General features: G+C 36.3%; 1 protein-coding gene across 15 annotated transcripts in view; it reads left to right on the top strand.

Moving 5' to 3' along the window:
* dnc (phosphodiesterase dunce) overlaps nucleotides 1-24,474 on the top strand; it is a 551,064-nt gene that overhangs the window by 478,949 nt on the left and 47,641 nt on the right. For all 15 annotated transcript variants that reach the window (XM_074095100.1, XM_074095096.1, XM_074095099.1 and 12 more), the window contains one exon: nucleotides 15,975-16,039. In XM_074095100.1, the coding sequence (XP_073951201.1) occupies nucleotides 15,975-16,039 (65 nt within the window). The remainder of the gene's footprint in view (nucleotides 1-15,974; nucleotides 16,040-24,474) is intronic.

Consider the following 24,474-nt stretch of genomic DNA (forward strand, 5'->3'; position numbering starts at 1 on the left):
AAATCGATACCACTAAATGTTGAACACTAAATTTAATAAGGTTTGGTAAAAAATTTCATTTTTAATCACAGTTTTTTTTTTTATACTGTCCTTTTTGTTGACAGTACTTGCATTGTCACACCAAAAAAACATTTGCATACCAAATTTCAAGTCGATGCTATTAACCGTTGAAGAGTTCCGTCCTGCGGAGACGATCCTGGTCGGACTACCAGGATGTCACTACCAGATTATTGTATTGTCACGCAAATTACATAATCATTCCAAATTTCAAGTCAATCTGACTACTGGAAGTTGGTCAAATTATACTTGCAAGATTTGACTACAGACAGCGACAGACAGATAGACAGACAACGGGACAGGTGAAACTAAATAAAAGCTTGTAAAAAGCTTGTTATAAAAAATACACACTTCATCCGAAAAATCCTATACCTATAATGTTATTGCTATGATCATGGTTTACCGGTATTATAAAAATCTTAAAAGCGTAGGTACACTTTTAGTAAAAAAAAACTCAATTTTATAGTATTAAAAAAATGTGTTGCGACTATACCTGTCAGATTTCACAGCATATCCTATGCTGTAAGGATTATATTGTAGTCCTTTTAGCGCCTTAGATATTTCCTTCCTCCAGACAATAAACTTGTTTGTTTTTTGGAAAACTGTGGCTCTGTCCATTGGAGGTCAATTTTGCCATTGTCTTGTAGGTTTTACCGTTGTACGGTAAAAAAAATCTAGGAAACGAAATATGAGACAGCGCCATTCTTCTACATTAAAATTATTGAACTGAAGACGACAATAAATTTTAAAAATTACTGACATACAATAAATGTGACTAGTGGTGATAGTCCTGGATGACATTTCCATGACATTATATTTTTAATTATCTAACCAGCCGTACTTCATTCTAAGTTTCTTTAAAACCTCTTTCATTCAGCCTATTTTGTTATGATTGCTAGACGAATATTACAACCGATATAACCTAATGCTTTCGTTGTTAGTGTCTTTTTTAGCGACTTTTTTTCTTTTTTAGTACAATTTTTTTAGGGAACGTGCCAACGGAACCCTATTGGTGAGACTCCGCTGTCTGTCTGTCCTCCATCTGTTACTCCCAGCCTCCTCTCAGAACAAGAGGGCTTGGGCCATAGTTCCCACGCGGGCCCAGTGCGGATTGGGAACTTCACTTCACACGCTTTTGCAGGTGGTAGGACCTTGTGCAAGGTCCGCCCGGATTGCTACCACCACCTTGCTCGCTAATCCTGCCGTGAAGCAGCAGTGCTTGCACTGTTGTGTTTCGGCGTGGAGAGTAAGACAGCCGGTGAATTACTGGCACTTGAGGTATCCCATCTTAGGCCTCTAGGTTGGCAACGCATCTGCAATTCCCCTGGTTTGGCAAATGTTTATGGGCGGTGGTGATCTTACATCAGGAGACCACATGCTCGTTTGCCATCCATCGTATAAAAAAAACGCACCATTGAATTGCTTCGCAGGTTTGTGCAGGTTTCCTCACGAAAGCAGTGCAGGGTTCCGACTGTTACAGGGCTCTATCTCTTGAGTCGTAATAGTCAGACACTTGAAATTTTCAACAGATTATGTATTACAATACTAAAAACAGAATAAAATAATTATTTAAAGGGGGCTCCCATACACCAAATGACTCGCATTTGGCCGGTTTTTTTGTGATAGGGTACCAAGGAATTCCAAAAAATATATTACTTATATGACCGCGACATGGCGCTAGCGTCTACGCAAAATGTATGCAAAATATTTAGTTACATTTTACAACACGTGTGATATTTTGCCCGAGAACTATGAAAGTTATCTAAGTTCAGGACTGCCAATGAAAGTAATAACGCTAGGCTAGGTATTTTATCCTAACACCCGGTTTTACTTACATACAGCCAAACCATTCAAATTTTGACCCGCTAAGTGAAATTGTAACAAAACAAATTACACTACGCTTTTGTTGCGATACGCCATTATTTTACAAGCTTTTTATTAATTAATAATAAGTATAGAACATTTTGTGTTGCCCAAATGGTGGAACCGGATGCAGATGTCGAAGCGCGCATAAACAGGGCTCGTGCCGCATATGCACACTCAAACCGGTCTGGACGTCCCACGTAATAACACGGCGCACAAAAATCAGAGTTTTAACTCAAATGTCAAATCGGTTCTCTTCTGTACGGGTGTGAGACCTGGCTCGTCAAGAAAGCAATCACCAAGTAAACTCCAGGTTTTTGTGAACAAGTGTTTTGCGTCGGCATATTAGGAGTTTATTGGCCACGAACCATTACAAAACTGACTGTGGGAGTTGACGAGGCCAGAAGCCAATTGATATGGAGATCCTATTGAGGAAGTGGCGTGGATCGGACACGTGTTGCGGAGAACCGATGCTCATCTCGCCAAGCAGCGCTGGAGTGGCAAGCTGCTGGTAGTACAGGCCAGGCCGACCCCGAATCACCTGGAGACGATCGTTGAGAAGGAGATCTCCCTAATTGGGTACCATTGGCGAGACCTAGAAGCCACAGCACAGGACCGTGACGCATGGAAGTCCCTACTGCGAGCCCTATGTCCCTGCTGAGGGACTACAGGAATTCATCATCATCATCATCATCATAGAACATTCTTGAAGGCATCTAGTTGTTCAAGCAAGTTTTCATGTGGTAGAGCCTTACTGTAACCACTTGCTGACTGCAGTACAAATGGGCCGGCTCGACCGGAGTAGTACCAACCTCCATCTGAATACCGGCGTGAAATAGTACCTTTGCCCAACTCCCCTCCCCCCTTTTATCCTGCCCCATACCGCCCAATTTAGCCCCCCCCTCCTCCCTTTTAGGCCGGCCACGCACCCGCAGTCCTAATAATGCTGTAGGTGACCAGGGCGCGGCGGTGATCACTTACCATTAGGTGACCGCGCATGCTAGTTTGCCAGCTATTTGATAAAAAGAGTAGATTGATGACCTCAAGAAAAAACATTACTTTCTTTGGTTTGACCTGACTTAAAAAATACTGAATTTCATGGTTAATTGCACTTTATCGAAATGCTATTACTTATTCTTTGTAAATAAACAAAAAAAGTAAAAAAAAAAGAAAAAGAATCATTATGCGTCATCGAGTTTCGAACTCCTTCTCTTACTACATACTTCTAAGAATTGGTACCACTGAGCCAAACTAGGTGGTCACGTGACCGCCCGAAATAGTCAATACCATTTTTTACAACAGATTATATTTGACATTAGCTACTCACACCACAGTAAAATGGATCAAAATTTACTGCATCATACTGAAATTTAGGTATTATAGATCCTCTCCATTTTGTGATTTGCGACAACATATGCGCCATAACTAACTATCCTCAAAAAATCGCGTCGAAATAACGTCTGTGGAATAAATATAGATGTACCAAAGTTTGTATGGAAGACGACGCACCTTAATACTGTGGCGTTTGGTAAATATGAGGCTTTGTACATACATTAATAGGTAAGAAACAGTCTAATCAGCACGTTCTATTTGTCTTTGTCTAAAGGGTAGAGACACTTAGTATACTTATTTTACACTTTTTGCATTTCTAACGCGTTTATACAAATATGTAGTTGATGGTAACTGCTTAGTCAAGTAACATCTTATAAAGGGCTATTTCAGTGTTTTTTTTTTTCAAATAAAATCTTCTATAGGTGACCGTACTGTAATACCCAACTGTGAAGGGAAATGACGCAGTACACATCGCATTTAGACGCCTGTATCGGACAGGGTAATTGCCTGCAACGATTTAAGCTGTAGTTAGAGCAATTATGTCACTTTTGTCAAAGGAACTGGTGATTGCTACATTGTAGGTCCATTAAAGTTATCAACGTGTTAGTTACGCCGAACGTAGGTATTCTGCGCATTATTTTTCTGAGCATCATGCAGTCTGGTCAAAGGCATCGCAAATCGCATCACGTGCAAAAGAAAGTGAGTTATCGTTATATTTTCTACAGTAAGCTCTGCTAGGTACGCGGGATAAGCTGCCACACAAAATGGCAGCTCTGTAGTGCCGGGTAGTGCACCCGCCGAGTGTCTCTGGAATGAAAATTGATAAAACTATTGAAGTTAACCGCCACTGACACTTTTCTCTGTGATTTTTAGTTTCTAAGTATAAGTAGCATGAGTAATTTAGCATGTTACGTGACAACATAATATCACCTGTATTAATATCTACCACAGTACAAAAATATCTGACACGTCCTTCCGGCCCTACAAATAGAGTCGTATTAGATAGTTATACACGCTTTGTTGTGTCTGATATTGGTGCTGGTGACTGTACAGTCAAGGGCAAAGATATCGACACGGCCAAAGTTACAAAAATATGTACACACGGCTTTATGCACTTAACATTAAGACCGTGAATACATTTTTTGCAACTTTGGCCGTGTCGATATCTTTGCCCTTGTCTGTACATATGAACCTGGGGACCATAATATCAGATACATACCATGCAAAATACCTCACACATTAACTTAAGACATTATTTATATTAAAATAACGTACGTTCATCAAAAAGACTGATTAATACTTTAGAAGATTTAAATTAAGGAACAGATTATAACCAAGTTTTATTAAATTAGATTTTGTAGATATTCCAAAGTTTCTAATACTTTAGAAGATTTAAATTAAGGAAGATTATAACCAAGTTTTATTAAATTTGATTTTGTAGATATTCTAAAGTTTCAAATATACTCAGCGGTACAAAAGGTGGTAGATTTTTTTTTTGACATTCATAAGTGTTTGTTACAGCCTAAATTGAATAAAGATATTTTGACTTTGACTTTGAAAATTTGGCCCACCAATTCTGCATACATTTGAGGGCCAGATTTTTTGCCGCTCAGTATATATAATATTACAACAAGTATTGTATAGGTACAAGTTTGTAATTAGAAATTAGGTAATGAGAGTAATTATGGTGTGCTTAAATGCTGTGTACAATAAAATTGTAATCGTGTTGTAGACATTCTCATGTTATTCTTGTAATATTTAAGTTGTGTTGTTGTTTACAATATGTAATTGTACCTAATTAATAAATAAATAAATAATTAAACTTTTATGACGTAGGTATTTGTTAGCAAAAATAATACAAATCCTGTTTATTGTTATTTTGCACTTTTACGTAACGCTTTATAAATTAAACCATTTGATCGTAATGGCAATACATGCTTTGTTTATTCCTCACAAGTGCAATAAATCTTTGTCAGATCTCTCGTCTGTGGTTATAGGTATGTACCACATATCATTGGTAGTTTCTGAACGTGTCTACGTCATCGGCGCGTGAGCAAGTGCAAGGTCGAATAACGTTGATGTACTCACAACACTGAGCTCAATCTGTGAACGGCATATTAAGTTACTCAGTGATTTAAATCTGATAGTTTGACGTTGCTGCGGTAGTCTAGTTGTCTGACTTAAGGTCTATCAAGAGGAGAATCATGGGTTCAAACCTATGCTCAGTGACCTTCAGCATTTTTTCGAAATACGAGTACATGCGGGAAACCTTCGAGGACAGTGCAAATCCGCGTATCTACCGTATGTAAATACCGAGTATCTACGAAACATGTAGCTTTACATGTGATGGTTTTAACTTCGTATTTGTTTATTTCAACGAATTTTGTTTAAATATTGGAACTGGGCTGTCAAATACACGGAATTATTAAATGCTAGTTACGCAGATTTGTACCTACTATACCCGACGAAACTTTTAGCAAATTATTAGCATTTTATATTATCATAGCAAATTTATATTTGCGAAGCAATGCAATGGTGCGTGTAAATTTCCCGATCCGTATTGGGCTCGCGTGAGGACTACAGCTCAGGTCCTCTCATTTTAAGAGGCGGTCTATGCTCAGCATTAACATGACGTTAAAATACTGTAACTATGTAATAAATTTAATTTCTATGCTTCATTGTCTTACTGTATCTCGATCGTAACTCTCATCAAGAGAGAATGGATGCCTGTACCCAAAACTTAATTATACATGACTGTTTAACATACAATGGCTCCGTTTTCACATATGCAACAGACAAGAAACTTGTCCCTGTCTCTGTCCCATGCAAATAGCGGACCTACTAGGTCTTAGCTAACTTACGAAGCAGCTATTATATAGAATATGACTATTATAACTCACCCAAGGGTATTATCCTCGAGGTGGCCAAAAGTTTTTAAACCTAGGTAATTACCGCTGTAACCTGAACGACTAGACACCACAAGTGGCTTTGTGTGTGTGTGTGTAATTGTGCTTATTGTGATTAGCCGTAATCGTTTTTTTAAAGGTTCCAGTATCTCAAAAGGAAAAAGCTAAACCCTTACTGGATCATTTTGTTGCACGTCTGTCCGTCAAGTCTCAAGCCAAGTCTCTCTGTCAAGACTCTTTTGCTCAGCGTCAAATAAATATCAAATACTCCGGTCTGCTTTTTCTTGAAGCAGTGAAAAAATTAAAATGTCTAAGTCAATGCAATCAAAAGTGACAGTCATTCAAAAAGGAGGTTTTATACAAATTGTTCTAACCGTACATACATTTAGGGTACTTCCTGCGTTAACTTCGAAACTTGAAATTTGGTGTGAAGGACTGAAGTTAGCTCTTACGTATATTCAGAGGTGTAGCTCACGGCAACTAAATTTAGCCGTAATATGAACTGTTTTGTGCGTGATTATGCCATAACTGTGTTCGTACTGTCATCTTATTAGCTTCTAGTACTAGTGACGTAGCAGTGACGTGAGCGAAGTGACGGCGCGGGCGCACGAGAGCCGGCGACCGTCCGGGTTGACGGCCTTGCGATACTTTAAACATTGTTCCCACACACGTTGCTTTGACATTTGTCATTGCGTATTTGAGTGTTTGCGTCTGGCATGTGTTTGAAAATGTCATTAAGGCGGAAACCTACCCACTTATACTTCAGTTACACGTGTCGGGTATATTTAAATAAGACTTGCTTTTTTTGGGGTTCAGTAGTTCTAACAAGGAACCTTAATAACTTCGCCATGTCTGTCTGTCTGATTATTAAAATAAAGTACCTACTCGGTTCACTGGCGTAATAAATATATAGATAGGGCGAGATATGTCTATGTTTCGAACCAATCTGTGGTTGCTTTTCAAGGTCCGGATCCGAAATAAGCATATAAGTTAACGAGTAATAGTCGACCAAAACTATGTCAAAACGTAATATAAAATATTTGCCTCATTTTAGAACGGAATCCTACATTGCGGGTGACCCGGGTTTTTAACACAGTAGGTTCGCTATTTGAAGGGATCGCTAATGCAGATCGGAATTATTTCCAAATATCCCTGTCCATGATATAATCATTAACTTTATAATACGCCTTAGATATTAATGTCTTCTTGACAATAGATCTGAATTTTGTATCCGTTTCATTTATAATATTTTGTGGATTTTTTTATTATAAAAACGTATGCAATTTCCCAGAGACGACTTTTTGGTTTTAGCCAGTCTGTAAGATGGAACTTTAAGCTTTCCTGTGTTTCAAGTAGCCTTTGGCTTATCGACGTTAGTGGGAAAATCACATATGCTCTTCCTTACATACATTATTTCAAAAACATAAAGCGACGGCAGGGTTAGGATACCTGTTTCCTTAAAAAAAGATCTTAAAGATTCACGCATCTTCAAATTATAAATTGCTCTAATTTCTCTCTTTTGCAAGATAAAAATTTACTCAATGTCTGCAGCAGATCCCCATAAAATAAGGCCGTACAAAATAATGCTATTAAAGTAAGCAAAATACAGCAACCGTGCCGTCGCCATATCGGTCAGCTGCCGTATTTTCCAAACTGCAAAAGCAGCAGAGCTCAATCTACCCGCGATTGCTGTGACGTGAGGTCCCCACTGTAGTTTAGAATCGAGCGTTATTCCTAAAAATATTGTTGATTTTACAAATTCAATAGTTTGACCATTTAACTTTATATTAGAAACTGAATTCGAGTTAGATGAATTTATCAAAGAGAATAATACATTTGGTTTTCTTAGGATTTAGTAACAAATTATTGGCAGCAAACCATGCGGATATCACGGACAGGGTTTCATTGGGCTCAATAAAGTCGGTATCTTTTCTACTAACCTTGAACAGTAAAGACGTATCGTCAGCAAACATAACTATACCCGACTTTTGGCTTACCATATAAGTAAGGTCATTTACATAAATAAGATACAGGAATGGAGCGAGAATGGATCCTTGAGGCACTCCCATTTCGACCACAGATCCCTCCGATACCGTTCCGTTAATCGCTACTTTTTGCTTTCTTTGTGTGAGGTAAGATTTAATGAGTTCTAAAAGATCTGTCCTTCTAGAACAGTTCGTCTAGACTGACCTCCCACATTTCATTGAAATGAGAGAGTGGGTGCGTCAATAATACCTAAAACATTTTCTTTTTATCTTGTTAACACTGTTAATTTTATTTTTAATAAAATATTTAACTGTGAATGATAATGAAACACGGTTTTCGATTGACAATTTTAAAAGAGACAGAGAAGAGAGCTATTTAAATAACTTTATCTAGACCCACATAGTAAATCCTCCATTATGCGTTTAAAAACCATAGATAATGACCAGCATTGCGACATTGGATTCTATTATGAACACGGCAGTATTGTAATGTTCATTACGACACCGAAATCGATATCGTAATTATAGGTAGAGTCATTCACGATGAGGCGTGCCGTGGTTCTTATTACAATGTCATTAATGTCTAATTTTGACAAAATCACGCGTCTTCGTGGATGGCACTAGGTAAAACATTACTGCACTGGAGCGGTGGCGGGCGGGGATTCATCTGCAGGCGCAGGAGCTCGTGGCCGTGGCCCGTGGGGCAGAAATAGTTTTGGTTGCAATACTGGTCATTCTCAGTGGTTCTTGAACGCATGGTAGAGGATTTAATATATCGATGTAGATAAAGTTATGTAAGTAACTGTACGTAATTAGGCCTTAAAACGTAACTGTTGCATAAACTACTATTAGAAAATAGTAAGAAACATTATAATAAAGGCTTTTCTTGCTCGCATTTCCGAAGTATGTATATTACAAAGCTTTCTACCGCATACCTAATTACCCATCGATTTTCTTAATAGCTCTTTTGACCCCTTTGGAAACTGCTAAAGTTCGCAAATTTCATTCTAAGTGAGATATAACATCAAAAGTTACTGGCAAAGACTTGTATAAATTCAATATTGTAAGCGGAACTGTTTGTGCTACAGAGAATGGGTATTTGTTTATTTTTATTCAACTTCAAAAAAGGAGGAGGTTATCAATTATCTTGTATTTTTTTTTAATGTTTGTTACCTCAGAACTCCATCATTTGCGAACCGATTTAATACATTTTTTTTCGTTCGTCGAGTCTAGGAATGGCTTCGTTTAGGTCCCATAAGCACCAAATCAGGGTCTGATGATTGGATTCTAAGGAAATCGAGGGAACTCTTCAAATACTGTAGGAACACCTATGGTAATTTGGATATATTTAGTAGTAACTTGTGCATTTGCTCTTGAAAATCATCATTTGGTGAAGTGGAACTGATGATGAACACCACATTTGACCAACAAAGCTACTAGTCAATAACAAGTACTTCACGGATTGAATTTCAATTACTTTAACACAGTTGCTGCATCGGAAAAAGCAATCTTTCGTAAAAGGTGTAGGGCAGTTGACATTAAACTATTGAATCTTAGATTATTTACACTAAAAGGCGTGAAAAAAAAATATTACAAAAAATAGAACCGACTACAAAAAACCATGAAAATAATTTTCTACCAGTCTGAAGTCGGTGCCTCAGCACGAGCCAGCAGGAGTGATTGAAGCCTAATATATAAATAAGTATTCGTATGTACGTGAGGTAGACGACTATAGGTCCACTCCTGCTGGCTCGGGCTGAGGCACCGATTTTTTTTCTATATTTACGAAGTTTAATAATTAAAAAAATCTTTTATTTTGGTTATTCATGTCTACTATGAATAAATAAGAAAATGAAAGTTCTTAACAAAACAAATGACGTTACCAAACTCACCCTGACATTTCAAAACCCTTACTTATTAGCGTAGGTATAAATAAAAGTATAATTTGCTCAGGAACAAGGCAGTTTTTTTTTTGCCGGGCACAGCCATACACGTCTTTTTATGAAGTATTCTGAACTCGCGATGGCTTAAGAAACTCGAGTCGTTGAAATCTTTGTCAACTTGAGCTTAATTGAGTGACGTTCCGTTGTACGTACACCACCCGGCGTTGTATTGTTACATTTCGTTCTACGTGCGGAAACATAATCGCGGGCTACATCAAATGGCAGCAACGGTTTTCCGCTTCAAAACCGCGACGTTTGAAACCTACGTAGACTTTTTAACTTCCGTGCATTATGTGCTTCATTTTGAGGTGCAAGACGGGCACGTGAGTACATGGTCCGTTATTTGGGGATACTACTTAATTTTCTTGGACATTTCGTAGGACTGAAGCAAAATTTCTTATGCCTGTTACTTAAATTGAAAAAGCCATGCTTTGCTACTGTTTTTTTAGTCAAAATGTATGCTGTTTTTACCAATGTAGTCAAGATGTGAACTTTTTGTGTGTTTGTTTACTATAGACAGCAATCGCTAGAACTTCTAAATCAATTTTAAAATCTCTACCCAATAGAAAGCTACAATGTTTTCACCTCAAGTAGTGCAAAATTACTACTGGAAGCAGATGATTGGGGGCAAAAACAGTTATTTTGATAATTTAGTAATTCTAAGGCCATAATTTCTACACTGAAACACTATTATTTGAACTATTTACAATACTGTATATTCAATTAGGCACCTTTTTATACAATAGAAGAAAGCATGAAAAATATCTAACGCTACTTTTACGGAATGTTACTTTTAATCATAATCTTACATTTATCTCCACAGAAAAAACAAAATGTCTTATAACTTTAGGTACAATGCTTCTAAGTATTTTCTCATTACATGTATCAAAGCGGTTTCAGTTCATTTGCTTGAATGCTTCCACCTGGAAGTTAAAATTGTAGAGAAATGTATTTTATCGAAACGGATTTCTAAATTAAAAGGGCCTCGAAACTATGTCAGTGGTGGAACCCTTGTTCCTTTTAATTGGAATTCGGAAAAAACCGGATTTTCAAATAAACCTTTCTTTGTTTTAAACCTATCTACAATTTAGCTTTTGTGTTATTTTATTTGATAGACTTATCTTAATTTTATCCAGTGTAATATTTTTAAGCTTATTTTACTAAATATTTTTACGAAATAATAAATGTCGAAGTAAACATACTCGTAGCTTATATAGGATAGCTTTTATCCCGGAAAATTGCATAGGTCCCACAGGATAGCAACAACGAATTTTACTTAGACGGAGCCGCGTCCAACAGCTGTTTATAAACTAGTTTACCGTTGTTGCCCAGGCCAGGGTGTACCGGTCTAAGCTATACTATTGCCTCCTTGAGGCTTTCTGGTAGAGGGTAACTATAACGAGCACACGGGGTGATTCATGGTTTTTATCCATCACTGTAACATTTGCCTTTGCGAGATATTTTTTATGATTAAAGGGGTTAATCTCGTAAAAGTTCATATTTAGTTACTTCGGGATTGCTACTGTGTCCTTATTTTATGCAGGTGTAATTTTTGAAGAATTAAGTTTAATTCTTCTTTCGTTTTGATTTGATTTCACGCGACATTATTTCAATATAATTTGGGTGTAAAAAACAACGCGAATTCCTTTTATGTACCTTAACTTAAAATGTGTCTGATTTCTTAACAGAATATATTGCATTCACAGCTAAATGAAACTTGATGTATACACACAGGTTATCTCCATATCAAAAGCTTTTGAGGTAGCAAAAGATTTCTTTGAGATAGGTGTACGTTTACTGGTTGTGTCTTCTCGTAACGTAGCGTTGGATTCACCTACCTTTACCGAAGGCCACTTGACAGGATTCGTAAGCCCACCGCGGAGCAAAGTCACGTACATTACATAGACACATGTGACATAATGTTGAGCAGTTGTACGTTTCCCTGTTCTTTGCCGAGCATAAGTACAAATACATTCCATGATCAAAACACTCCGAGGAAAAACCGTATGTGTGAAAGAGATGACACAGATAATAATGTCAACAAGAATCTTTGACAGGCAAAGTGTGGACGAAGAACAAAGACTCAACAACCCGTTGCCGGGGAGGGGCTTACGGCACCTATAGATAAAAAAAACCTTTTTGTTGTTCAAAGCAAAGAGGTGGAAAGTACCGTTCGCTTCAAACATAGTAAACAACGTAAGCTGTAAGGCGGCTTTGCAGTCGTATGAGTTTATTTATCGAAAAGAGTCGATGTTGGCAATGAAAAAAAATACAGACAGGCTTGTAGATAATAAGAAAATAAAAATAAAAGAATAAGAAACGTAATCCCCATGCCTTCTTTTCAAACTTTTTGGGAACTGGCAAACCTTTAGAAAATGTTGACCTCATAGTTTATCATTATTTAGGTGGTCATTGGTCAAACTCTATCAACTGTATAGATATATACCTATTACAAAATTAACCAAAAAGAGATACCTTGACGTCCTAAATGTCAGCAAAACGCCTTAACTCAGGTATGGCGCTCGAAGTTTTAACGATCTCGTTAGCATGACGTGTGATTTTGTCGACGCTGATATATGTATAACTGTCTCGCGACCCTTTAACGAAAATTTTTTGATCGATCAGATCTATCAAGGTGGCAAACTTTATCGTCACCATGCGTCCAGTATGTAGTAATATAGGTTTAAAGACATTTTTCCCATATAAGACATTACATCGCTTCCATGAGAACAAAAATCCGTTTGACATAACAAATAAGTAGTATATACAGGTAGGTAACCCACCTACCTGTATATACATACAGAGTGAAAAAATCAATGGGCCCTGGAGGGCAACTATCTTAAATCATTTAATTAGCTAATTGTACTGAAAGGAAACATTCATTTATTTTTAAAATGAAACAAAACTGATTTTAAAGATCTTCTTAACTTTGCTTGTCTCACCCGGGAATCGAACCACCTAAAAATTAAAAAAATAAACACTCACTATTTTATTACACAAATCGATAGGATTATTGTTCAGGATAAAATTTATCTTTATAATTAGGCTCAACAATCTCACGATGTGAATGTCCTCGTACAGTCACCAGCACCAATATCTGAAACAACAAAGTGTGCATAAATATCTGATACGACTCTATTTCTAGGGCATGTAGGACATGTCAGATATTTTTCCACGCTCCGCTGTGGCTGATATTAATGCAGGTGGCTGTCCTATAGAAGAGCCTCCTCAGAGTATTCGGGTTCCACCATGCACATTATTGGCTGTTAAAATTACTGTATAATTGTTACAGACACGAAATCTAAGGCATAATATGCGCTACTGACAATGAAATGAATGCATGCATAAGGAATATTAAATTTCTCATCATAACTCTAAAACAATTAGGAAAACTTAGCTTCATTATTTATTAATAACATCTCTTTTATTTATTTCTAATATGTACAAAGGGATATTGATGTAAAATATGTTCTATATTATTGTGTAATATAAAAAAATATAAAAAATATCATGGGACACTTGACACCAATTGACCTAGTCCCAAACTAAGCAAAGCTTGTACTATGGATACTAGGCAACGGATAAACATACTTATATAGATAAATACATACTTAAATACATATTAAACACCCAAGACCCGAGAACAAACATTCGTATTATTCATACAAATATCTGCCCCGGCCGGGAATCGAACCCGGGACCTTAAGCTTCGTAGTCAGGTTCTCTAACCACTTGGCCATCCGGTCGTCAAGATATGTAGTGAGGTCGTCTTACTTGAACAAACTATAAAAATAAATTAAAAAGAATGTCCCTCAGACAGTTAACGCGGTTAAAAATAGGATTATGGTTCGACGATGCGTGGGTTAAAATTAGAAACAAACTCATCTGTCATACATTTTGACCCCGACCTTATAGTCGAGACGGTTCTTGATTATCTGCCACATGTTCATATGAGTCTAGTTTAAAGATAATGCTCGTCTACATTTATGTCTAATACCTACCTACTAGCTATTAATAGAACTAAACGATGTCCGCGCACGACGTCGCGTTTATAATGCAGATGATTTTAACGGTGCATTTACTTGTATTGGTATAGTATTTATGATAATTTACTCTGAAGTTATCCGATTAAGTCCCGTGTAACATTTAAACGACACCATCGTCATGCAAAACACTGGTAGGTATGTATTTTCAAGAAAGACCGTTTTTACTGATCTACATGTGGACAAGTTGAGAATAAAAACTAAATATAGATTTGGGATAGATAGAAAACGGACGAGACAGGAATGTAAAGAAGATATGAAGTGGAAGAGTTGGAAAAATCAACTACTTGAAGAGACGGAGAAGTTGGAAAGGTGGGCATAATTAGAATGTTTTTCCTTTCTAAAATAAATGTAAGTTCTGACAACTTTAAAGTCCACGGGTTTCTTGTCTTTGTGCTCATGTTTTCGTTTGAACTAAACTTAGGAAACTGTAATTATGATGTTCAGGCTAATGACTTTTTAACAGCCGTTTTTTTGTGTTTTTATCAAAAATGTAAGTCTCAGAAATTTTTAGCACTTGTTTATTATTGAAGAAACAGTAGACTTTTAAACAGTTGTGCTCTTGTGCTTAAAACAAAGAAATAAGGCTCAAACAGGAATTGATACGTTCATTAGTAAAAAAGCTATAGGCTGCTTGTGGCTAAAGGTTACCTGATTCGGGGGGCTGACTTACTCTATTTAATCCTTAGGGGGAATATGCGAGAGAACACAAGCGTCCTGAAATACGCGAACCCATAGAATGCTGCCCGTTTTACTTGCATGATGTCCATTCAAGGAATACTTTATTCGCGGATACAGGCGTCACCTGCCATTTTCCCTTGCCCACGCACGTCTTTATTCATTGTATTTAAATATTATAGACATCAAAGCACTCTTAATGGTTATTTTCGGATAACTAAGTAGATTCAAGTATTGTTAGGTATACAATGTTATTATGAGAGACTATGCTAGTAAGCAGATAAGATTAAGTTAAATTAATTTCCATTACATTAATTTACAACTGCCTAATTAATTAAATTCTGTTTCTGTGGGTTCTGAGTCATGAAAACCTACGTGTTTTGAACTATATCTCAATGACGTCACTTTAAACATAGGATTTAAATTTACCTAAACTAAAAGGATCCTTTCCATACGGTATATATACTCGTAATTGGCGAAATATTAGATCCATGAAAAATACCTATAGAACAACTGGTCTCTTTCATAGATCTAATTAACGTGACAAATATCCGTATAGCAAAGAGAACCTATTTATAGAACAGCCGGTCTTTTTCATCTGATGCCGCACTAATAGTTCTATTGAAATTGCTTAATATTAATCCACTTTGCGTCGCAGCAATGATATGAAATAAGGAAAACTGAAATTTATTACAAGGCACAACACTCAGAATACGAATCCGATTAAACTTAGAAATCAATACTTAATATGTATTTTAAGCCGTAGTTCTTTTTCCCCGAGTTCAAAAAAAGGAGAATGTTTTCAATTCGTCGGAATATTTTATAACCCTACCCTAGTTATATGTAGAGTCACCTCACTCTATCACTAAATAACCACAGATCGATATATCGAACCCTTCTCCTATAGGTTATAATAAAATGAGTTTATTGACAAAACTCGCTCGCCCCTTGGAAAAATAAAAACATGGTTTAGCTCCTCACTCAGTAGAAATTACGAAAAATCCCTTCTCAGCGCAACTGTATAATAATCGAGCTATATATTTGCAAAATCTCTAGTCTCTAGCTTCAGTCGTTTAGGTTGTGCGTGGGTTGTGAATCTCTGTACCATTAAAAGGACGAGATTTTGTTATAAATTAATGATTCATTTTATTTCTGTTCTCTTTTCAGGTCCCGAAGGTCATCGGGTGCGGCGTCAGCTGTGACACCACAACCGAAAAACCTGAACCCAGGAGGTAAGATATTTCGCTGTTCGTGTAACTTATACTTTAATTTTAAAAAATAATGAAAATAACAAAAGCCTTGACAATGTTTCATTTAATAGCAAACAAAGAAAATGCTAAAATAATTGTTCCCAGCCTGCCTGCATCCCAGAATTTGTGTTGCTTTACCTAGCTTTTGTCCCTAACTTCGTTCGCAAAGTTTGTTTGTCGCTGTCTTGCTGGGACTATGCAATTTTTCAGTTTAGGTTATCTAAGCACTTGGCTGTTCGGTCGTAAAATTCATTTGACAAGGCAAATTTACTGTGAGAAAGATCAACGGTGGATAAGAATCGAGAATCAAATGATTTTTACTAGTACGTTTAAGTTTAGGTTGTACTTGAAAACAAAAATCATGTATACCATCACCCATGCCACAATACACACACGTAACACGAACAAATATATTTACTATTTAAACTAATTAGAGTGTTTTTCATGTAACAATTACTATCAGTATTCCATTAATTGTTTTAATCTCACGTAAAACAGCCGCGTAAGACAGCAGCGTCATGCTGACCGTTTGTACCAATTAAGGTTATCATCGTAATAGATATATGACTTGACTGGAATTTTCGTAAAGCTATTACAAATTCACGTAATCGTACATAATTACTTAAGACTGGGTGGAGTTCAAAAGTTACACCTAAAAATACTATGAAAATGTAGTGGGGACCAATAAGTTGGACCATATTAAATGGTAGTTAAGTGTATAAAACGGCTGACTGGAAAAGGTCCCGTTGCAACACATCAAATCAAATTATGATTGGTTATTAGGATTTTTTTGTATTTTTTATTTCAACTCCAAATTTGTTACTTTTACGGTCGTCCCGTAAAACCATATCGAAAATACAAACTGAGACATGGATGCACAGAAAAACCAGAAAAAGAGACCAGCGCTGGGAATCGAACCCGGGTCCTCAGCATTCCGTGCTGCGTGCCATACCCCTACACTACCACTGGACAGGAGTACGACACGAATTTCTCCTATGCAAACATATATCAGGTTGCTCTTTTTCCACTACGCTACTTAAACAGCACCACTAGCGACATCTATGTTTCGCTTTCATCGAGAGACGTAGCACTCTTTCGGAACTAACTGCTCACCCAGACAAGAGATGTCGCTACTGAGAAATCAAATTATGATTGGTTATTTGGAGTCTTTTTGTATTTCAAGTCCTAATTTGTTACTTGTACGGTCATCCCGTAAAAACATATCAAAATACAAACTGAGACATGGATGCACAGAAAAACCAGAAAAAGAGACCAGCGCTGGGAATCGAACCCAGGTCCTCAGCAATCCGTGCTGCGTGCTATAACCCCTACACCACAGACACAAATTTCTCCTATGCACACATAACCAATGGAAAAAACAAATATTTTGAAAAAAAATAATTTCAATTTCAACAAACAAAATTCCATGTACCAGGTGTGGCCTGTAATAGGAGCAAATAATTAAAACATAGATCGTACTCGTCAAATGATATTTCAGCGGCTTTTAAAAATAAATAGTTGCTTTTATTTCTATTAATTACACTTTCAAGTTTATTCGAAGAAGCAATGTAAAGCAACATGTTTGATGTTTGTAGGGTGACAGGCGACGTCAATTAGACGTACATCTTGGAGGGAGGCGTACATTGATAACACTGTTTAATTTGTATGAAAAAGGGAAAATCCAAATATTTCATTATTTAAAATGTCGCTGAACTAATATTGTCCAGTCTGACGAGTACAATCAATGTTTTAATTATTTGCTCCTATTGCAGGCCATACCCGGTATTATCGAACCTGCTAACAAAATTTTACTTTAATCGGTTGAGTAAGATTGCATTATGCTAAGAATTTAATAAGTACCATATGATACGAACATTATACAAAGCTTGTAAATACGAAAAAGGATTCTCCATACGAGAAACGTGTTTTAACGTTCAGTGTAGAGTATCAAAAATCTTTTTTAGTACAACGATGCAAAGTCCACATTCATAGAAGCAGGTACTAAATGTCTCACTGATACTAAAAGCTTCTTAATTTTATGCTAACTACTTACTACCATTCTTTTGTCTTTAGAAGTTTGTTTGTTATAAATACTCTTTATTGTACAAAAAGGTAACAAAAAAAATAAAGTGTTAAGTACAAAGCGGACTTATCCCTGAAGGGATTCCTGCCAGTCAACCTTTAAGTGGTAGAGTATCAAAATACAAAATCAAGAAATCATTTTAAGATTTACATCAGGTGCCAGGCCTTAATTTTTTCTACATATAAAGGGTTTGTGCTATAGGTTGTAAGTGATATTGCGCCCCTATTTATATCTCCTAATTAACTTCATCTTCAATTCTAACTATCATTCTCGCTCTGTTCAAAAGATCTGTCTATACAGTTTAACATTGAAAAAAGATAATTCAATTTTTTTAAAGATTAGATAAACTCGTCAACATTTCATATCATAAGTCGCAGAATATTACGTTGCCGCCAGTAAACAAATCTTTCTGATAATCCGTCAATTGAGAACAGTTATCGCTACCTGATTAACACTTATAACGCGATAGTATAATATTTCGTAGAACCATTTTGTAAACAAAACCATGTGTCAGTAATCCGTCTGATCTATCTACCAGGAAAAGATTATGCATTATGCGAAGGAAGTGACTAAAAGTTTTAAACATACAAACTTCTGTAGAATTCTTAATTCCCACAACAGAGAAGCGGAAGCTACTATTTACATAATTAATTTTATTCAAAGTGAAATGTCCCGTTTACTTTGATAAATTGACTATAATCTGATATGATTATTTACCGTAATCGTACTTTTAACTGTAGCTACCTATGTATTATATACACCTGACCCTCGACTGAGCTTTTAATTAAGTCAGTTTAACATAATTTGGGTTAAATATCGATATCTGAAGGACCATTGAATCTTTAATAAGGATAAACTTCCACCATTGACTCTAGCGGGAAATCGATTCAAAATACTTTATGATATCTTTAAAACTTGACATTCGAGCCCGCTAGCCTTGTACATACATACCAGAAGCTTAGTAACAAGCGTGTTTTCTTCTGGGAATTTACTGAATGCTTCCCGAAAATTGCTCCACGAGAAGGGTGGCAGAGTGATAAATTTGAAAGCTTTTAGCACGGTACAGGTGCTTTAGTAGAACGATATCTACCTTTATTAAGTTACACCTACTTATATAGTTACGCGACCCGTGGGATTCTTTCGAAGTGCTTTGCTTTTCTAGATTATTAATAATATTGGTCTGGTACGCTCTGGCCTGGTTAACTCACTTTTGGAACTTATATTGAATATTTGGAACCGACTTACATATTCTCTGTCCCCATACGAAGTGCAAAGTACAATCCACAAGTCCATTTAAACGTTTTGTATGGATTTTGTATGCCATAATGCATCCCTTTGGATACATGGGCAACACAGTTTTGGTGTCCAAATGGAACACGGACAAGGAACGTGTTAAATTGCGACGGCGAATGATATTTTAGTCATGCAGATTTTGATATACCTACTTAGTTTGCTCATCCGAGATGAACCGTTAGACGTAAAAAGTGTTTATTTCAATCCATTTTTCTAGCTCTCTACGGTTCCTTTTATTCATCGATTACTAAATGTATATAAAATACTAGTCTGGAGTATTGACCTCCTTTCTTTCCCTGCTACTTGAGATCCAAGTTATCATTCCACAAGATATCGAAAGCATAGATTTCGAACTATATCCCGGGTGGCAGTAACAACGGATACCCGGTACAGATTTATAAGGGTTCCCATTTATTTAACAAGAGAACTTTAACCCTGAAACCGAGATATCTCCAACTGGGAGAGACATATTTCTAACCCGCGAGCAGGTAAGATGGTGAATGGTTTTTCATATCTAATACGTGAAAGTCACGGTCTTTAATTTGGGACCCACTCAATGTCTGTCATCTTGTATTCAAAGTTTTTCTTTTCAAAGAGATCACAAATCATTGCCCATGACCGTACCTAAAACTTCACGTGTTTGCTATTGTGTACCTACCTGTTAAAGGCTTTAGAATATCTGCTGACAAAACTAGAATGTGAGTCGCATCCTGAGGCAATTCGCTCTTAATTAATTACAAGAAAGCACATGAAAATAAATCAGAAGCAGATATGATTAATTGATTGAATCAGGCGTTACTTTGCGGAGGTCCGTATCTATGAACTAAATTACTTTACCTTGTGCTTCTCCAGTAAAACGTGTACGAGTCTGCTGGATTGACAGTGTAATATGTTTATTTGCATGAGCCATAATACGATGGCGAAATGTTAACAGGAAAGCAAACTGTTGATATTTTTTGTGGATAATCTATTTTTTTAAGGCCAGTACAAATGGAATGCATTCCAATTGCGAAGTACCTAACTGTCAACTGCCGACTGCCCATACATTTTTCTTTGCGATTGGCACAACTGAATACTGGCTGTGATTACTGGCAGTTTCGGTTACGTCGCAGTTGAAATGCAGTCCGTCTGAACTGGCTCTTACACATTGTAAATCCGAGTGTTAATTAGCTTCAAAATTAGATGTTTGTAAAAATCTGTCTGTTAAGAGCGTTTATACCTGCTAAGCTGGCAACGTTGCATTTTTGTTAGTTTTTCTCGATTATTGCATAAAAGTTTAATGAAAATTAAAAATGTAATGTAGTCTGATAGAACTCTTCTTCATATATAAGTTAATGTGTCTACTCCAATAATTATCCGTGATGGACTTTTATTTTCTTTAAAAACCGTTAATAAACATTAGTTCGTTTTTAAAGAATATAAAAGTGTATCACGAATAATTGTTGGAGTAGACACATTAACTTATACATTAAGAAGAGTTCTATCAGACTACATTTTTAATTTTCATTTCTATGCAATAAATCGAGAAAAACTAACAAAAACGCAACGTTGTGAGCTTAGCAGGTACAAACGCTCTTAATACGAGGGTAGTATTTTTCAGAATATAACTTAACATTTTAAATAATTAATGAGCTCCCTACGTAATTGTTTCCGATAGCTGCGTTGATTTTTTAAATTGTAATTTTGTGTTATTCCTACTTACACCAACGTTATACGATCTAGCTGATAGTGCTCACATCATCCTAGGTAGATAACGTTATATTATTTACCTGATCAAGGCTATTGTGCAATAGTTAGAACGTAATTATATCGATAGCATATCGTAATTCTCAATATCGATTCAGGTCAACAGGAAAAGTCCCAAACGTATGATCGCATATTCAGTTGACAAATAGATATAAGTTTTCCTGTATCGGTGTGACATTAACGGGGCTGATTGACAAAATGCATTTGTCTAATCATGGGCGAGCCTTTATTATTGTGATAACCGCCGGATGTTTTGACGCCGATCTTTACTCACACTGTTTACTACGAACTGGTACTCGTAATTCCTGGTAGGTAACATATTGCATAGTTTTCGTCTACACAGTCAGTTTCTCGAACGTTGTTTTTGATTGGCTTATGATTATTACAAAGTACTAAGTATGGTATTTTACAAAGTACAGTAGAAGAACCTAAATCACGTAGGGTCATGTGTCCAACAATGAAACTTAGGTACACAGTGAAACATTGCGATATTTCTAAAGTGCCACCTTGCCAGACCGTGCACTATATCGCGTAAGGATACCCTTGAGAACCCCCTACTGTACCCCAGTTTGCATTGGCGTCACGTGGAGGAACACGTGTCTACGGAGCTTTTTCAGTATTATTGACACAAAAGTAAGGATTTTAAGCAGTTTTTATAGATTTTTCATTAAATTATGCTTATAAACTCAATATATTTGATACTTTTTTTCATATTAATCGTATTTCGTAGATTATCGTGGACTAGATCGCGTGTTAAAGTGGCACAATTTAGTAGGCTAAAATTTGAGGTTGATATAAAATACCTTAGGTAATTAACAATTAAACATTTACGCATGGGACACACCTAATAAGACTGATTAAAGTTAAAGTAATTAAAACTGTTTAATTATATTGGTGCATTTTTTAATAACCTATTACAAAAATACGTCCCAAAATTATGAAACAGATTGTATTAGTTTTCACGTTTCATTGTTAAATATTTAGTGTTTCATTCTCTACACCACTGTGGACACAGTGAAAAAATTCCCATTTTTTTCTTTTTCTTTTTTTGATGACCAACTACACATTCTTAAAGAACTGTATATGTCACGTGATACCCAATAAAAGTACCTAAGTAGAGTAAAAAATTCAGACTTATATCTGTTAAAACAAAAGATTTATGAGATTTTGTATTTTATGTGTTTCATTGGTGGACACTTGACCCTACCTACACAGTCGCCATTTGATATTTCGGAGCGGCCAAGGTGGTCAAAAATATCGGTACATGCACTCTATTATTTAGGTATTAGAGTTAATGTTTCGATATTTTTGATACCAGGGTGGGTCTTTTTTTGCTGCAAATGGCACGTTAACGTTCCATACGTCTGCCCCTCGCTGTTATATCAAGGAACAACGTTGTTGTATCGCTGTTTAGAACTTCAGCTAGCTTTGTGATTCTATTGATTTATATATATGTCGGCGGCCGATCGTAAATTCCGCCTGATGAATTGGCTAAGGGACATCCGCTGTGTCGTTCAAAACTGACCGTTTAACGATTTGCCTATTGACTTTTAGGCAGATCATGAAATTCTTAGGCATATTATGAAACGCCGCCATTTCATGATTTGGCCAGTTTAGGCAGATCATGAAATGTCTAGGTATGTCTGTATATCATGAAACGCCGCCATATCGGTTCTGGCACTTCGCCCGCCACTGCCGCGGCATGCTCGCTTCGATCGCTCGGCTCGTGCAATTTGGTCACAATTCATACTAAATTTCGCTCGTCGTACGTAATTTTTTTTTCTTGTTATCACGATGTGCCCGGCAATATCGACGAATGCGTTGCACTAATCGATCTGCCGTATTGTTTCTCAGGCACATCGTGATATGCCTAGGAACTTCGTGATCTCGCGGATTTTACAATCAGTCGCCGATATATAGGTACATAACTTAAAAATCGGGAAACATTTATGGGGAAGTCCTTGTGGGTTTTGCCGATTCACTCGAACGTCTAATTTAAAAATTGTATTTCGTAGAACTGTATATGGTGAAACAGATAAAATGCATTCGTGAAGCCGGAAAAAAATAAATAATTAATTATAACCAATAAGATCATTTGACGCTCTAAAAAAAGGAACCTAGGTACTTATTTGGCGCCTAAGACAGCATATAATACAAAAAGTACAAAAAATTTTTCAATTAATCATCGTTTTGGATTTAGTTAATTTTAGTCACGGTTGGGAATTAAAAAATAACGGGTTTGCGGCATCTTATTTCCTGATTGAACTCACACCCTGCCACTGAATTTCGTGTAATAATTTTGTACATTATTAAGTAACTTTATGTACTTAACTTAATAAAAAAAATATAAGACAAATTTCAATATTTAACACGTACCTAATTTCGTTCGCAAATGACCTCTAAGACTGTTGTCGATTCCACTGATTAAGATTACAATTTGTTTTAGCTTAACTCAAAAGTATCCTTCATTGTGAAGGTTGATTACTTAAAATTATGTGATGGTCAAGATATTTTTATTTTAATGATAAGATAAGAACCCCGAAATGGATCCGTCTGTTATTTTGGCTTACAAAGAAGAGGTTTCGCTGTTCAACTTGCTCTATGACATTTAGAAGTTTTATCTAACATACTAGTCAAAAGAAAATAGATAAGGGCCACTTGAGTTTCATCGGTAAAATGAAATCAAATAATATATATTTGCGTTTTATGTGAATACAATTTATTTAACGAAAATTATTTGTTTTCTTTAACCATTTTTAGACGAGAGAAGAAATATATGATTAGTGTTTTCGATTTATCAATAAAGCTCACGTGGCACCTATTTTCTTTTGAGTAGTATACTTGACATTAAAATAGTACATTCTTGAAGAGGCTGGAAAGTAAGCAATAAATTATCGAGTTTGTTCGAGGGCCGACCTGAAGGGAATACCTTGGATAATACGAGTTCATCTACTGCACTTTTGGCTGAGACTAAACATTGTGCTTTTCACGACCAGTGCGAGGAAATAAAAAAAAAACACAAAACAAACAATAACAATCCAAAGACTGCGTTGCTCCCGCGCCGATTTTAGTTTTTCTTTTGTGATTTTTTTTTAAACTAGTCCGTTCTTAGTGGCCAGTACCCAACCACATATTTAAAAAATAAAAACGTCATCCTCGTCATGTCCGACCTGCTGCGATCCTGTCGCGTTTTTTCATACTTAAAAACATTAAAGCATTATGTGCATATTATGCGTTTGAGAAAAAGAACACATAATAAAAGTCATAAATGACGCATTCTCATTGGTCAGTTTTA

This window comes from Choristoneura fumiferana, chromosome 12 (assembly GCF_025370935.1).
Source record: "Choristoneura fumiferana chromosome 12, NRCan_CFum_1, whole genome shotgun sequence".
NCBI classification, from domain to species: domain Eukaryota; kingdom Metazoa; phylum Arthropoda; class Insecta; order Lepidoptera; family Tortricidae; genus Choristoneura; species Choristoneura fumiferana.